This window comes from Channa argus, chromosome 15 (genome assembly GCF_033026475.1).
Source record: "Channa argus isolate prfri chromosome 15, Channa argus male v1.0, whole genome shotgun sequence".
Lineage (NCBI taxonomy): Eukaryota > Metazoa > Chordata > Actinopteri > Anabantiformes > Channidae > Channa > Channa argus.
The window spans coordinates 21,391,014-21,406,057 of NC_090211.1; the positions used below are offsets into that span (position 1 = coordinate 21,391,014).

The 15,044-nt window shown below is 39.9% G+C and overlaps 1 protein-coding gene across 1 annotated transcript; it reads left to right on the plus strand.

The window, feature by feature from the left end:
* Window positions 1-5,530: 5,530 nt before the first annotated feature.
* Window positions 5,531-14,015, plus strand: LOC137100149 (cell surface glycoprotein MUC18-like). The gene is made up of 16 exons (XM_067477784.1): window positions 5,531-5,573; window positions 6,456-6,589; window positions 7,525-7,756; window positions 7,864-7,934; window positions 8,028-8,115; window positions 8,418-8,585; window positions 8,689-8,915; window positions 9,140-9,284; window positions 9,388-9,527; window positions 9,671-9,829; window positions 10,045-10,279; window positions 10,705-10,866; window positions 11,889-11,924; window positions 12,906-13,068; window positions 13,255-13,367; window positions 13,707-14,015. The coding sequence occupies exons 1-15, from the start codon at window positions 5,531-5,533 to the stop codon at window positions 13,328-13,330; spliced, it is 2,079 nt and encodes a 692-aa protein (XP_067333885.1). The 3' UTR covers window positions 13,331-13,367; window positions 13,707-14,015.
* The last annotated feature ends 1,029 nt before the right edge of the window (window positions 14,016-15,044 follow it).

Here is a 15,044-nt window from a genome sequence, read left to right on the forward strand (position 1 = left end):
TATCAAACCAACGTAAGAGCTATACAAAGTAAACACAGACAAAACCATATTAGACCGTAAATATGCCGGATAGCAGGTTTACGTTAAGCTAACATTAAGACAAATTAGCAACTTAATCAACACAGACGTTTAAATGTTTTTTACTGTCTTCGTGTTTTTATTTGTTGGATGTCCTTTCAAAATAATATACTTCAGTTTTACAGGAAGTTATAAAATAAAAGCCAAAAAACAAATTAAAAAGGTTTGAACTAGGCACATGTTGCAGGTAAAAATCAACGTTAATTTAATGCAAACATTGCAAAGGCAATTAACAACATTCCCTTTATAGTAAAATATCAAGAAACAGTTGACGTGCAGCAAAATGTGCAGCTTCTTCAAACATCTTACTTTATGCAGCTCACTCTTCCACATCTTTCACCCACTGATGCATTTCACTGTGTGTTGTCTGCAGAGCTGTTCTCATGTTTTCCTTTTCCTTGTCCAATTCTACAGTCCTTTTCTTAGTCTGTAAATATATCATGCGTTTCTATTATTGTGAGAAACATAGGGCCCAGTTGGTTGAGTTTAGTCATCACTACAACAGTGTGTGACTAGAGCCCCCACCCGTCTCTCCACTCACCAACAGCAACCAACAGTAACAATAACAATAACAAGACAGTGGGAAGAGACTGTGAGTCTTTTCCATCAGTCCTTTGCACTAAATGAATGAACCCAATCATTTGGCCAAAAACCTAAGCAGGTCATGCATCTGTTGCTGAGCAGAACATTGTCCACCCTCAGGACACTGCCCCCGGCCTTTTTCTTCTTTTATGGAAACCTTTTCCCTTTCCAGCACTTTGATAAGCACCTGTGAGCATGGAGTGACTCAGTGTGGGATGGTCTGCTGTTAGACAGTAACTGACCTTGGAGCAGTTCTGCAAACACTTCAACACAAAACATATAGATGAGACAAAGTTTTATAAGACAAACAACATACAATCTTTTAAACAGTCTTCAAAAGTACACTGAATACTATTGCTGTTATAACTAGGTAAAATGCTAAGGATTAAATGTAGTCATCATTTAATAATACTTGATTTTCCATCACACACTCAAACCCAAATATCTTAATTTCCTTCAAAAATGTCCATGTTATTGTTTTATAATGTTTAAATAGTTCCATTAAAGAGCTTGTACTTTCTATCAAACATCAGTCAAAGACGACAAAAATGAAAAAGAAATACTGGGGACTCATCTAGTTTTAATGGATTAGATCCATGCGTTGCTGCCTGTTAGCTATTACAATACAATGCTGCCACCTTGTGGTCACTTTGATGTAATGCAGCGATACACTAAGTCTGGACTTGCTGTAACGGTTAAAGGACGGTAGAGTTGACCACCATCACTTACACTGAAAAAAGGTTAAGACGAGGTCTCCACGTGAACAGTGTGAAGAGGAGGAAGGATCAAAACTATCAAAATCTCCACTTCCTGTTTCCTGACGTTTATTTTGTAGTCCCTCTACTCCACTTCCTGTTGTGGCGTTGTTTTTGGTCACCTCATCAGCCTTGATTGTTTTCACCTGTGCCGCTGCCTGTTTTAACGCAGCTCTGAGAACTTTCCAGTCTGCTTCTCTAGTTTGATGTCTGTTTATTGAGCTCTTGGATACGCAACTCTCTGATGGAAACTGTCTTAAGGATAAGGATTCTGGAACTTTACTGTACTGATCGGACCTGGATAGGTATTGTGGACTTGGACCTGGAAGTCCAAGTTTTTGGATGGTGGATTTTTCCCCACCAAGTACGGATGAGTGTGTCCCTCACTCCTGCCTCTAAGCTTCCTCTCTCCTCAGTCGATCCCTTCCTCCAGGCCACCGTCCGTCTCCTCCAGTCCTCCTCAGCAGCTTGCCCTCTCCACCAACCCCGTCATCCTGCCTGGCTCCTCCCCGGAGTTACCAATAGAGGGCAGTACAACCACACTCCTGACTTGTCTCCCCATCTCCATTCCTCCTACTCTTTGCTTTGAATCTGGTCACTTTGCTGCTGTTCTTCTCACCTGCTGTGTCTGAGACCTCCACCTCCTGATCGGCTGACTGTTCTCAGCCGTTAACACCAAAATTCATCCAAAACAGAAATCAAAAACCAATTAGCTTAGCAGCACAGAGGTATGAAATGGAACTAGTAATGGGGATACCTGTTACTTCTTATTATGAATGATTAAATAAAGTAATAATGGGCTGGCACACGTCTTTAAATCTTGGGGCGGCTGTAGGCTGTAGTCATCCACGGACCACAGGGTCAGTGGTTCGATCCCTGGTCACAGCTATATGTCAAAGAGTCTCTGGGCAAGAGACTGAACCTCTAACAGCCCTTTCCCATCCCCACCTGTGCAGTGCTGGTCCAAGCCCAGTAGAAATTGGGGATGGTTGTGTCAGGAAGGGCTTTCGGTGTAAAAACCGCCAAATCAACATGCGGACAATGATCCGCTGTGGTGACCCTGAACTCACAGGATTTAAATCTTATCTTTAAAAGGAAATTAAAAAGCAGAACCTTCTCCTTTAATATTGTGTGAGAAGCAGCAGTCACATGTGTCTGTGTGAACAATATGTTGAGGACATGATTAAATGGCTTGTTGTGTTTTGGAATCACGATAACTACATGTAAAATAGCAAAGGTTTACAACACGGCATTGTAATTCTGCTAGTGCTGTCCACGTACTCACACTCACACATGCCTTGCAGCATGTGGCCTGCACTAGCAAAACTAAGTCATGCCCCAAAGTATCAACCTGAAAACAAGACAGCTGTGAGTACTGGTGGTACTAATTATGCAATGGCCACACACTAATTGAAGACAAACACTGTATCTCCTCATTGTGCCTAGAAACCAGACAGGGGAGCAATTTATCCTGTCTGCTATAACAAAAAGACATATTGTGGTGTGATGAGGGTGACACAGTGCTATGATATAATACAGTTGCATTAAAATCAAAGATTTTACTTTCAGACTTTTCCTCTGATGTAACTTGAACTCTGCCTGCCCTCATGTGTATGATACAAGACACGTTTTCTTAAGTCTTAATTACTGTATTTCAGTGCTCTTAAACCCGAATAGCAGAGCCAGCACCCAAGTTATTCATCCAAACCGGAGATCTGGTGGCGTAACATGCATTAGTTTAGCGCCATCCAGCGATTCGGAGGGCAACATCATCATCATCATCATCATCATCATCCTCCTCCTCCTCATCATCCTGCTTTGCCAACAATAACACTCTTTAATAAATTTAATTCAAACTGAGAATTTCTCAAGCACCTTATTGGGTTCTGAAGTCTATGAACCTTTTTTTTTTTTTAATGATGAATGTATTTTTTAGTGATTAGTGACATGTAGCATATGTAGTTAGTTTGGGTTTTATTCCTAAAGATGTTGGTATCATGTTAACTGTGAGGTTGGTGCTTTGGGAGGAGTGTTGCCTCCCAATGCAAGTTTAACTTTACCATGATCATATAGACAGAGCTGAAAAGCTTTTGTTTGCAGGGTCTGATCAGTGGGTGAGTATCAGTGCAGCCTTATCTCTGTCTCTTTGTTGAAAGCTGACATTTAGAGCAGCTGCAGGACAAATGTGAAACAAATGATGCCACATTTGACCCCACAGGAAATTGGTTAACTCCTTATAAACACATTCACAAAATCAAGGTCTCTGAACAGTCTTGGATGTGTGAGGATTCATCTGTTTGCAGCTTTGTCAGTGGTGTTCTGCTCCCTATCAGGCTGATGCTGGGGAAGATTAACCCTCCTGTTATGTTCAGGGTCAAATTGACCCATTTTAAAGTTTAGCAATCTAAAAATAATACATTTAGTTATTTAGCAGATGCTTTTATCCAAAGCGACTTACAAGTGAGGTACAAGGCAGCAAAAATCTAAATCAAGGAAAAAAACATCAAAGCAAAGTCCTATCAGAAAAGTTCACATTTCACGAGATGCAAGTGTTAGAGCAACTACGAGACATAATACAACCCCGTCTCACACACATACACACACACACATTTTCTTGACCTCTTCTTTGAAGCCATTCACATCAAAAAATGGTCAAATTCAGTGGTCTTTGTCCCCAAATACACATCTGAGTGACCACTCAATGTGGGTGGAGTTTGTCTACGAGAACTGAGAAGGTTCCTGTCAAAAGTCAACACCTGCATTCTCACACTTCAAAGATGAAGTCAAGAGTGTGTGTGAGTGTGAGACAGCGGTGTATTATGTCTCATCGTTGCAAAGAAACAAATAGTATTTGATTTTTCTGACTGTTTTTAGCTTGTATTTTGTCGCTGGGTCAAATTGACCCGAACAGTATCTTTGTAACATGAACATGTACGAGGGTTAGAAATATGTGAACTGAAGCATTTTTATTTTATGTTGATTACACTAAAAAAGCCAAGCAGGAAAGTTTCAAAGTGAAAAAATACTTTTAAGTATTATTTTAAATTCTTAACTTTAAAACGGGTCAATTTGACCATGAACAGCAGAGATGTCTCATTTTAATTTATCCACATCACGCCATAAACAAAAAAAATCCAAATATAAAATACAATTTTTAAATTTTTTATCAATTGCATATAAAACTATTGTAATTTATATGTAGGTCTTATGCTTATGACTTATGCTCATTGAACCCTGATCTGTGAACAGTAAAGAACATCATTGAACTAAATATTGATTGAAATGGTTAGTAATGGAGTTAATGATGAGATATATTCATATTCATATTCAGATATTCATAGACCTACACTTAAAGGATCTATCTTTTTTATTATCTGTGATAAAAGAGAATATGCAGCACTGTCTGCAATAAGTTTGTTTCAGTGAGAATTGACAACATGATCAGGTCAACTTACAATATTAAAAATGTTTAAGCTTTTCTTTAAAATGTCTCTTTGCTTCCTCTTCTCCTGTGGCACATCTCATTTCAGCTGTCAATCAAAGCAGTTTATTATAACAAGATGCACCTTTTTTATATCCTAAAAGAACAAGGAAAAGCTTTATATCTGCTGACATAAAGGGGCCTGGCTTTGTGACCTATACAGCTACTATGATTTAAAATGCCTCAATGCTGAGGAGCTGCAATATTATTATTCAATTAACATGTAGTTTTCCAGCTCTTAATTGAGATTATTACTTAGAATCTACCAGATGTGATTCTAGGTAGTTATTATTCTTACCCATGTGATTTTGGCCATTTAATAAAAAATATATTTTGTTGTTTGTGGTTGTTAGTTGAACGTGTTTTCACCATTTTATTTTTTTTATTTTTTATGTTCATACAGCCAGTTTAAATTATTAAATTATGTAAAAGAATGATTTTATTACATTTGTATCAATATTGCAACATTCCAATTAAACTTTTGGTGACGTAAGAAACGCAAAGAATGCTGAAACTGTTACATGACTGATAAGCTGCTTCAGAATAAAATGATACTTTGATTGTAGTTCCTGCGGGTTTCTGGTAAGTTCAAGTAAAGAAGCCACTTTGGTGTGATACGACGAGCAACGCGGACATGGCTTTCCTGAAAAGAACATTTGTGGTTTTTCTCTATATAGGTGAGTTAAACAAAGTCCTGTTTTCCAGTACTTAAGGAATATATGAAGATTTTTCAATTAGATTGTATTTAGATTGTATTTTGTATGACAAACATGTCTTAACAGAATATTAAGAATATTAAGCATAATTCCAGTAAAAACATTGCATTGCTGAAATATTGTCTGTGCTGATTATTCTAATTCAGTAACTATCAAGGTCCTGATATTTGAATGCTCAAAAAAAAAAAGGAACGGTTGGCCGAGCACAGGCCAGAAAATGATTGTTTGTGAGGAGGGCTGACAGGGTGGTGGGGGGGGAGCAGCAGGGTGGCAGCTGGACTCTTAAAACACCAAGGTCTCGGTCTTGCAAAGTGGTTTTCTTCATATTTAAAACACTTATTCAAAAGTAAATGTCTATGTTTGTGCTCTTGTTCTTTTGTGTCCCTCAGTATTTGCCAACACTAAACTGTGACAGTTTCCAACATAATACATCTGTAAAGTGCAGCTAAAGTTAACCCATATTAATAGAAGATAGTTTTTAATTGTAGTCCTAAAGACTAAACCGAGCTTAAGTTCCACTTTTGAGGAGCTTGATAATTCCACCTTCAGATGGTTTGTACTCACAGATACTTTATTTCATGACATTAAAAACAGAAAAGATTCAGCAGTAAAGTGACACTTTTTCTTAGACTGTGATGACAAATCCATTGGCTGCTACAAGAAGTTACAGTCGAGGGAGGGATCAGGGACTGTACTGACCTTTCCTGTTAATGAATGCAGGGAATCTAAAGCCAGATGTGAGCACAATTAGGATTGAGGGTCACAATCAGAATTAGATGTAGGTCAGGAAGAACCAATGCTGACTGTGTAGTGGATTTATGTGCATGTCTATGTGTTTTTCAGCCTGGACAAAGGTGGAGCTGACAACACAGGAGACTGTTGAGGTTTACCTGGGTGACTCTGCTCAAATCCTCTGCCAGTATAACGTCACTGATGGGAACAATCAGCCCAGTGATTTATTTGTCCAGTGGTTTGTGGTGAGTATAACTGAAACTCTCTGACACAATTCAACTGCTCACTTCTTGTGTAGGTCTGCTGCTTAAAAGTCAGTCATTTGAATCATGGCCAGTGACCCACAACTGTAATTGAATCATCAGGCTATTTAATTGCCTCCCTTATTGTCGACTCAACAATAAAAAACGATAAAAAAAAGTTGAAAACATAAAATAAACCACAGACAAATCTAAGCTATAATGCAGCATAACAATAAAACCATTTTTTTATAAGAGAGAATTTATTTCCAATGGAAATTTTACATCAACATCAATGTTTGTCCTGCAGGCAGCTTTTGATTGTGTTCACTTTAATCATATTGTCAGGACAAAGGAGACACACAGGCTGTGTGAGTGAATAACTTTTCTATCAGTGTAGTGTTGAAGAATGTGTCATTCAGGGCTGAACTCATAGAATCTATCAATCAATATCATATGTTATCCTAAAAGTGTATCCACAGAGTAATAACTATATATAATTATAGTATATTTCTAAACAAAATAAATGTATTAATAATAACTAATTGATGCATTTATTGCTTTCAGCACCTTCAAAACTTGTTCCACATTCCATAATACCTAAAACAAAGACCTATTCTGGTGATGTTAGAAGAAATTATACAACTTTTGATTTAATATTCAGTTTGAGGGACATATGGGTCCCAGTGAAACATGGGACAGACATTAAGGACAAGTGCAAAAAAATAAATATATGCAAAAACCAAAATTATTTGAGAATTTGAGATTTTTAACAAGACGAAATGTGTCTGAATCAGACTGACTCAGCTGAGCGATGGCTCACATTGTATGTTTGTTTCACAGCAGCAGTCAGCTGGACACACATTTTACTCAGCATTTTACTCCATGATACACAGTTAAAGGTGATGTGTCAGCCTGACTACATGTCCTCTTTTCTGCAGAGACCTGACATCACGGGCTCATGGACACTGATCTTCTACGGTGATGACAAAGAACAGGAAGTACTCGACAACACGGACTACAGTGATCGGATCAATGTGACTTTGGACCATCAGGAAGCTCAACTCACCATCCAGAATGTCCAGCTCTCTGACAACAGGCAGTTTATCTGCCACGTGCAGGAGAAGGTCTTTGGGTTTGCTGTGGTCACGACCGATCTCAACCGATCTCAGAGTGTTTGGTAAGGAAACCCACCAAACATTAAATGGATTTCAAAATAGCTGTTGTTTAAAGGAACATTCCAATCTGTAAGATTTGTAATTATTCTTTTTCTAACTCAGCTCCTCCAGACGCCCCAGTGATCAAGGATGTTATGACAGGAATATCTGTGACCAATGAGATGCCATCTAAGGTGGGCCTACTTAATCTTAGACACTGTTAGTCCCTGAAATCAAGTTTCCTGTACAGTGCTGCTAAAGATTGGCCAATGTGACTTTCCATCCAGGTTGCATCATGTGAGGTTCGTAACAGCTTCCCTGAGCCCAACATCACCTGGTACAAGAACAGCATGCCACTGATGTCCTCAGCAGGACGTAAGTGCAAAGTGTAGATGAATAATGTGTCTGGGTCTCACCTGTATCACACTTTGAATTTTCTGTTAGCAATCGAAGCTGTTAATGTGAAGCATCAGTGTGTTTCTATTAAAGCCTGATAGCAGCTGTAGTCTTGCCAGGGTTGTAATCATGAGGACCAGATGTCTAGATCACCTAATTACCAGCTGACAGCGACAGAGAAACAGTTGGAATATGCACTTTGTGACCTCTACAGCAATAGGTGTCAGTTTCATAGAACTTCTGTCCATTGTTACACTAAACATCTGTATTGTGTTTGACAGATGCAAATGTGAGCAGAGATCCCAGAGGCTTTTTCTCCGTCCAGAGCACATTGGAGTATAAAGCGGTGAGGGAGGATGAAGATGCCTATTTCTCCTGTGAGGTCAGCTTCTTTGTCCCAGGAGGCGTCAGAACGTTGGAGTCCAACAGCGTCAACATCACTGTTTACTGTGAGTTAACGTTGAGCCTTTCTTGGAAATGACCTTGTAAAATGACTTTAGCAGCTCGCTGAATAAGCCTTCTTAATTTGAGTGTGTGTGTGTGTGTGTTTAGACCCTAGCACCAAGGTGGAGATGTGGAGGGAGTCGCCCCAGGGCTTGGTCAAAGAGGGGGATACAGTGGAGCTGCGTTGCCATGGTGACGGCAACCCCCCTCCATCCTTCATTTTCCACAGAAAACAAGTAAGTTTCACAGTACGTGGTGTAATATCGGTTCGGCCTTGTCTGCCTCCATCTCTACTTTCAAATACCGTGGGTTTAGATATTGGGCCTAAATATATTGTCGGCCCACTGAATCCCCCTAATGGAGTCTGTTGGGAATTGCAGCTGCATTGTTTCACCACATGATGAGTATCACATGCAGTGTGCAACATTAAAACTTGAAATCCAGTAAGGTTAGGGAAACTATTCTTTTTACACTCCCTGTCCCCTTGAGATTGTTGGCGTTAGCTAGTAACATTCCACAACATGGACAGAGATGACAACTTTCATTCATTTTTGTGCAGGACCAGGATGTGGACTTGGAGAGCAGTGGCCACGTGTTGATCCTGTCACCGGTGTCACGAAACCACAGCGGAATCTATCAGTGTCGCCCTCTGGACTCTGACGAATACGCAGACGTCAAAGGAGAAATTCAGCTCCCTGTGCACTGTGAGAAGTGGTCTCACACACACACACAAAGACTCCACCTCCATACTGATTGTCTCATGTGAAAGAAAGCGATAAATCCATTCCTACAGCATTTGATTTCCTTTTCTTTGCTGTTTGTTGTGTTCAGATTTGGACCCAGCTGTTGTGGTGCCAAAAGACTCAGAGGTGATGCTCAAAGGGGAAGATCTGACTGCAACCTGCAATGCCCTGTCCTCTCTGAAAACACACACTGTCTGGTACAAGGTATGTACACAGTAGACCAGAGACTGGATTGAAAATCTTACTGAAAACAGTAGAAAAGAAAAGGATAATGAATATGTTTAGATGATGTGAAAGCTAATAAATAGCTGCATTAGTGTGTGTGTTTATGGTTTACATGTGTGTAGGATGGGAAGCAGGTAGGCACGGGAAACACACTGCACCTGCAGGACGCCACCTATGGAACAACAGGACAGTACCATTGTGAGGTCTCTGCTCCCTCCTTCCCGGCCTTGCACAGCAGCGGCTCTGTTCACATCATTGTACGAGGTCAGTGGCCCCACACGGCTCCCTAGCTCAGCCACCTCCTCCTCTTTTTCTCACATTCCAAACCTACCATAAAAAGGTGAACTGGACCCTTTCAGGTCACTGGAGGGCTTTTCATGTGAAACATCTGTGCAGGAAGCGTTGACTTCCACTGACACTAGCTCAGCATTAAAGGAGAGTAGATATGAACTGGGATGTTTGAGGGTTAAGAATTTCAATTCTAAGGTGAGGTGAGGGCAAAGGGCTGAGGAAATGCTTTATGTCACTCAGCAAATATATGTGTGTGTGGGTGTGTCTAGGTGGTCCCCAGCTGGTTGGAGAGGATCAGGAAGTGCAGCTGGAGGAGGCAATAGGCAGGATGGTGAACCTGAGTTGTGAGGCTGAAGGCTCTCCACTGCCCAGCATCTCCTGGAACATCATCGGCACCCAGGTCACCAAGAAGGCTCACGACACAGCACTAACCTGCTTCTGTTAGAGGAGCTTTGTTTGTAGTCATGTCAATGGTGGGAGCAGTGTTTTTCATTGAAGCCCTCAAATTTCTCTCATGGTAGAGTCCGACTTCCAACTTACCCAGATTTGGGGGCTGATTCTAGTCATTGTAGAGTTTCCTGCTTTCTTCTTGTACATAGATCGTTTCTCTGTAGGTGCAGGAGCCATTATTTCTGAATGAATACAAAGAGAATACAAAGAGTGTCATTATTTAAGATGATGTTTGCTTTAAATTCAAATGAGATACGCAGCCTGATGGGATGAAAATTCCACTCACTTTCACTTCTCATGAAGAAACGTTTGTTCTGGTACAGATGCAAAGCTTTGCACCCAACTGTAGTTATACCAGCTGTGAAGAGCATTTCTATTGTGCCAATATAAAACACATGGTTTCTTCATCAACAAGGTGTGTTTGTGTCTCCACAGAACTGGAAGGAGGTGGTAAGAAAGTCGAACGAGTACGTGGCTCAGAGTGTGGTGTCAGTAAATGTCACCTCGGACATCAGAGCTCTTTGCAACGTTTCCAATGACGTGGGCACTGAAGTCAAAGCTTTCAACATTAAAGCCAGTAAGAGCTTCTCTCTCACTTTCCATGTATGAGTGGATGGATTATTAAAAAAGGGGCCATTTAGCGAGTGAACCATTAATCTTTATTCTCAGTTCTCTAGTGCAGGGAACAACCAGGTTTTGAATTGTTGAATTGATTTCATGTTATTCATTTTTCCATCATATTGGAAAAAAACAAACAAAATAGCACAACCACAGTAAAGTCAGAACATTGTGCTTCTGTATGTGTTTCACCAATTCTAAGTGTATGAAATCTGGAATAACCAGCAAAAGGTTTTTCATACAGCATTTGAGTTATTTTGGATTGAAAGTTTCAAAGCCTGTTTGAAAAGTTTTGGTCACTGTCGGGCTTTAATGGTACAGGCAGTAGAATGTGGCTTCTAACTAGGGACCAAACTAGCGATTGTACATTAGGGGATGAACTAGGAGACGTAGGGTGACCTCAATGCTCATTAAGGTTTAAACTGCTAAATCAAGTTTAAAGGCTCTGAAAACCAATTTTGTTAATCCTTTACTTATTGTTAACAGTGGGATAAAGCACAGTTTGCTAAGTTCATAGATTGTCTTTTTCTCTAAGCTCTTTTCACCAAAGACAAGAAGATGGTGTCTTGTACTAGCTCGCACTAATCAGCATTTAGCAACAGTTAAGGGAAAAATCACATGACACGAATGTTACCAGGTTACCCTCACTAGTGTGTCCTGTGAGAGAGCTGTGCTCTTCTTTCTCCATGCTGATCTTTAGTGCTACCACTAGTCCCTCTGGGGACTGATATCACGTGAGCATCGTTGCTCAAATAAAGCAAGAATGAATCTATGATCTATGTGAAAGTTGTTTGTATGTGAAGGACAAAAAGCTGTCACTTCAACAGGTGGATGAAGTCAGCAATCTTCCCTTACACCTGCAGTGTGACATGAGATTGGGTGTAATTCCGTGTGTGTGTGTGTGTGTGTGTGTGTGTTGGGTTAACAGTGGTGGACTTGGACAGACGCTCACTCTCTAAGTGTTGTTTTTCTTCCTCACAGTTCCCAGTGTCACCACACCAGCTCCCTTCACTCCTGGTAAGAGTTTTGCCCTGACAGCTCTTTTGTCAGATGCCTTTTCCCCTTTGCCCCATCTCTCTTCTTTCTGTGTTCACGCTTTAGTCTAAGTTCTGTGTGAGACAATTCCATACATTATTTATAGTTTCATGCAGGGACTCTTTGGTTTGCTGGCAGATCTTTGACATATTAAATGTCCCGTTTCATAAAAGATGAAAAGTCAGATCACCAGAAAATTCCAGCAATTCAATCATGATATTCTGCCCGAATGCTCTGCAGTGGTAAAAACATTATTTTTATGTCCCGGAATTTTGAAAGAAAACAAAAATAAGCTAAATACATGTAGTGTTGATTCTCTCTTGAGAATTATTAATAAAATAAATGTTTGTTTGCTTTTCTAAATATCCACTGATGTCCTGAGGGGCTGAACCTCTTCCAGGTGTTACATGATCAGTTTGACTTAGCTAAAAATACTTGTACAATCAGAGGAAACGGTTTCTACACACAACTAGTGGAAAATCTAATAATCAATAATGTATAATAAAATATGTATGTGTGATAGAATAAATACCACAATCTTAGTTTTTAACAAATTCAAACATCTGATCTGAACAATAGAATTCAGGAAAAGGGGGCTGAAGTCATTGGGTGAGAGGCAGGGTACAGCCCGGACAGGTCTCCAGTCTGTCTCAGGGCCATCACAGAGAGACATACAGAGAAAGACCATCATCACAATCACATTCACTGCTACAGGTCATTTAGTCACCAATTAACCTAACATCATGTCTTTGGACTGTGGGAGAAAACTGGAGTAGCTGGAGGAATGTATGTATGTATGGATGTATTCAAAGATAAGCCAAAAAGTGCTCTACAAATAAAGAAACCAAACTATTTTATGTGGTTGGTACACAATGAAGCAAAGGTCAAATCCTCTTAAACACCGCAGCTGTCAAAGTAGCAGCTCAGAGATGAGAACAATTGTTAGATGAAGTGAACTAACAGGATTTTCTTGCTCTCTGTGTTTGTGTGTTCATGCAGCTAAGGGCAGTGGGGTGATCATAGTAGTCATCATACTGTGTCTGCTGCTGCTGGCCATCAGCAGTGTCCTCTACTTCCTGTATAGGAAGGGAATTATCCCACCTGGACGCTCAGGGAATCTGGACATGTGAGTATTGTCTCTGCTACTCAGTACAGTAAATATGTATTAATCCTCAGAAAGAAAAAGAAAATGTCGTCATGTAGTCTTCAACAAATGCACTGTTAAATCCTGGGACTGTATCCAAAATGTTCAAATTATGAGTCAAGTGGACCTGGGAAGACTTATTGTGCCAATCCTCCTTTCTGTCAACAGCACCTCAGAGAGGACCCCCAAAGATGACGTGATAGAGATGGTCACGTTGCAGAGAGTAAGGAAACTGTCGACCTAGAGTCCATGGAGTCATCAACAACGGCCCTGATGAACAGGTAACTATTGTCGTGGATGAATAGTTGAGGATAAAACAGGAACCACACACAGAGAAAATGTCTGCATTTTTCTCACTTATGTGCTTTAAGAACGTCTTTAATGCACTAGAAAAATGATTCCTGGGTTATAATTTCCCCATTTTCTCTTTCAGGTAAGTTTGGCCAACTACTGGCTTGTTCACAAACACTTCCTGTTTTCTCTGATGTTGATCCATAGCAACTCCTCCTCCTCCTCCTCTGTAGATCAGAGCTTCTAAGTAATGTGATGTGTGTGCAGTGTGTGTATGTGTGTGTGAAGGTGGGCTTACACTGACACTAACGACTGACTCCTATGTCCAGCAGGAGGAGCAGGAGGTGGTGGCCTTGGACCGTTTGTGAAGGTGACAAAGGTTAAAGATTGGTGATGTGCTGTGCCTGCTTTGTGATTGCATCATACACTTCATTTGTTCCTGTGCTTGTTCTGATCTGTTCTCTTTTGATTGTGTTTCCGCTGAGAGCTAGTTAGGCCTGACAATGTAACATGTTAGAAGATTTCAGTCTTTGTTTTAAGTTGTTCAATAAGACATTATTTGCTTGTTCTTGATTTTTTTAAGTTTTAAAATAAATGTTGAAATTGTTCTTTTTCCAAAATGTGTGTAAATTCAGTAGAGTACATGTGATTTATTGATGCTTGTGTGTTTCTGCTTTGCAAGAAACTAAGGTCAAATAAAAATGTTTGATTTAAAGACAGGCTATTTCTTTTCTATTGACATTTGTCTCTAACGTATAAAAGAGTAGTTGGAATAGAAGCAGTAGGCCCCAAGCTGCCCTTCTCACTGCAAATCAATTCAAACATTTATTATCCATTTAGAATAAAGTGTTCAACCAACACTTTGAACAAATTACAAACATTAATTATGTGTAGAAGAATCTATTCTTCTAAGACCATTAAAGTCAAACAGTCATATTAATGTAGTGGATGATCAGCATATTCTATAAAGGAAGATGGTTATTTAGTGCATTTCAGAGGTGGTGTGAGATCATTTCCTGAATATCCCAGAGTTGCTCTGTCAAAATACGTCCATATCCAAGAATGAATCCAAATTGAAATAAAAATACTGCAGCTGTGGGGCATCTGAACATGAAACTCACTTTGCAAGACAGGTCAGTTCATTTTTGCTCAGTGATGTATCTGCATTCAACAAAGGTTTTCAGCAGTATGACTCTTGTCTGGAGGATCACGAGTTACATGATACAAAGTAGCAAATGTAAAAGACAATATAATATGGCAGCATTCGCATTTGAAAGCAGACAAGACAACTAAAGCTCCACATTCTACCAATGTCCACACCCACAGTAAATAACACGGGCAAAGACACGTTGGGTAACTTTTTTATCAGAGGAGAAAGAACTATTCAGCTACTAAGTAGCTAAATATTGTGAAGCCAACATCTGATGTTCTGTAGGCTCATTCCTGTCTGTCATCATTTGTTTTCATCTACAAATTAGTGAAATAACAAAAATGGGTCACACTGTCTCTCAGGCTGATAGGGTCTGATAGGGGGACCCTGAACTCACGGGATAAGAACAGGAACAATAAAAACAAATGATGCCTCACTTGACCACACAGGAAATTACTCCTTTGAAACACATTCAGAACAAAACATAAAGTCTCTTAGCAGATGATGAACTGGATGT

Excerpts from the sequence above, each read along its gene's own strand:
- LOC137100149 (XM_067477784.1), top strand. The coding sequence starts at position 5,531 with ATGGCTTTCCTGAAAAGAACATTTGTGGTTTTTCTCTATATAG. Across the intron at positions 9,830-10,044 it reads GAGGTCAGTGGCCCCACACG|GGCAAAGGGCTGAGGAAATG; the intron begins GCTCCCTAGCTC and ends AGGTGAGGTGAG. Across the intron at positions 10,280-10,704 it reads CACAGCACTAACCTGCTTCT|GTGTGTTTGTGTCTCCACAG; the intron begins GTTAGAGGAGCT and ends TTCATCAACAAG.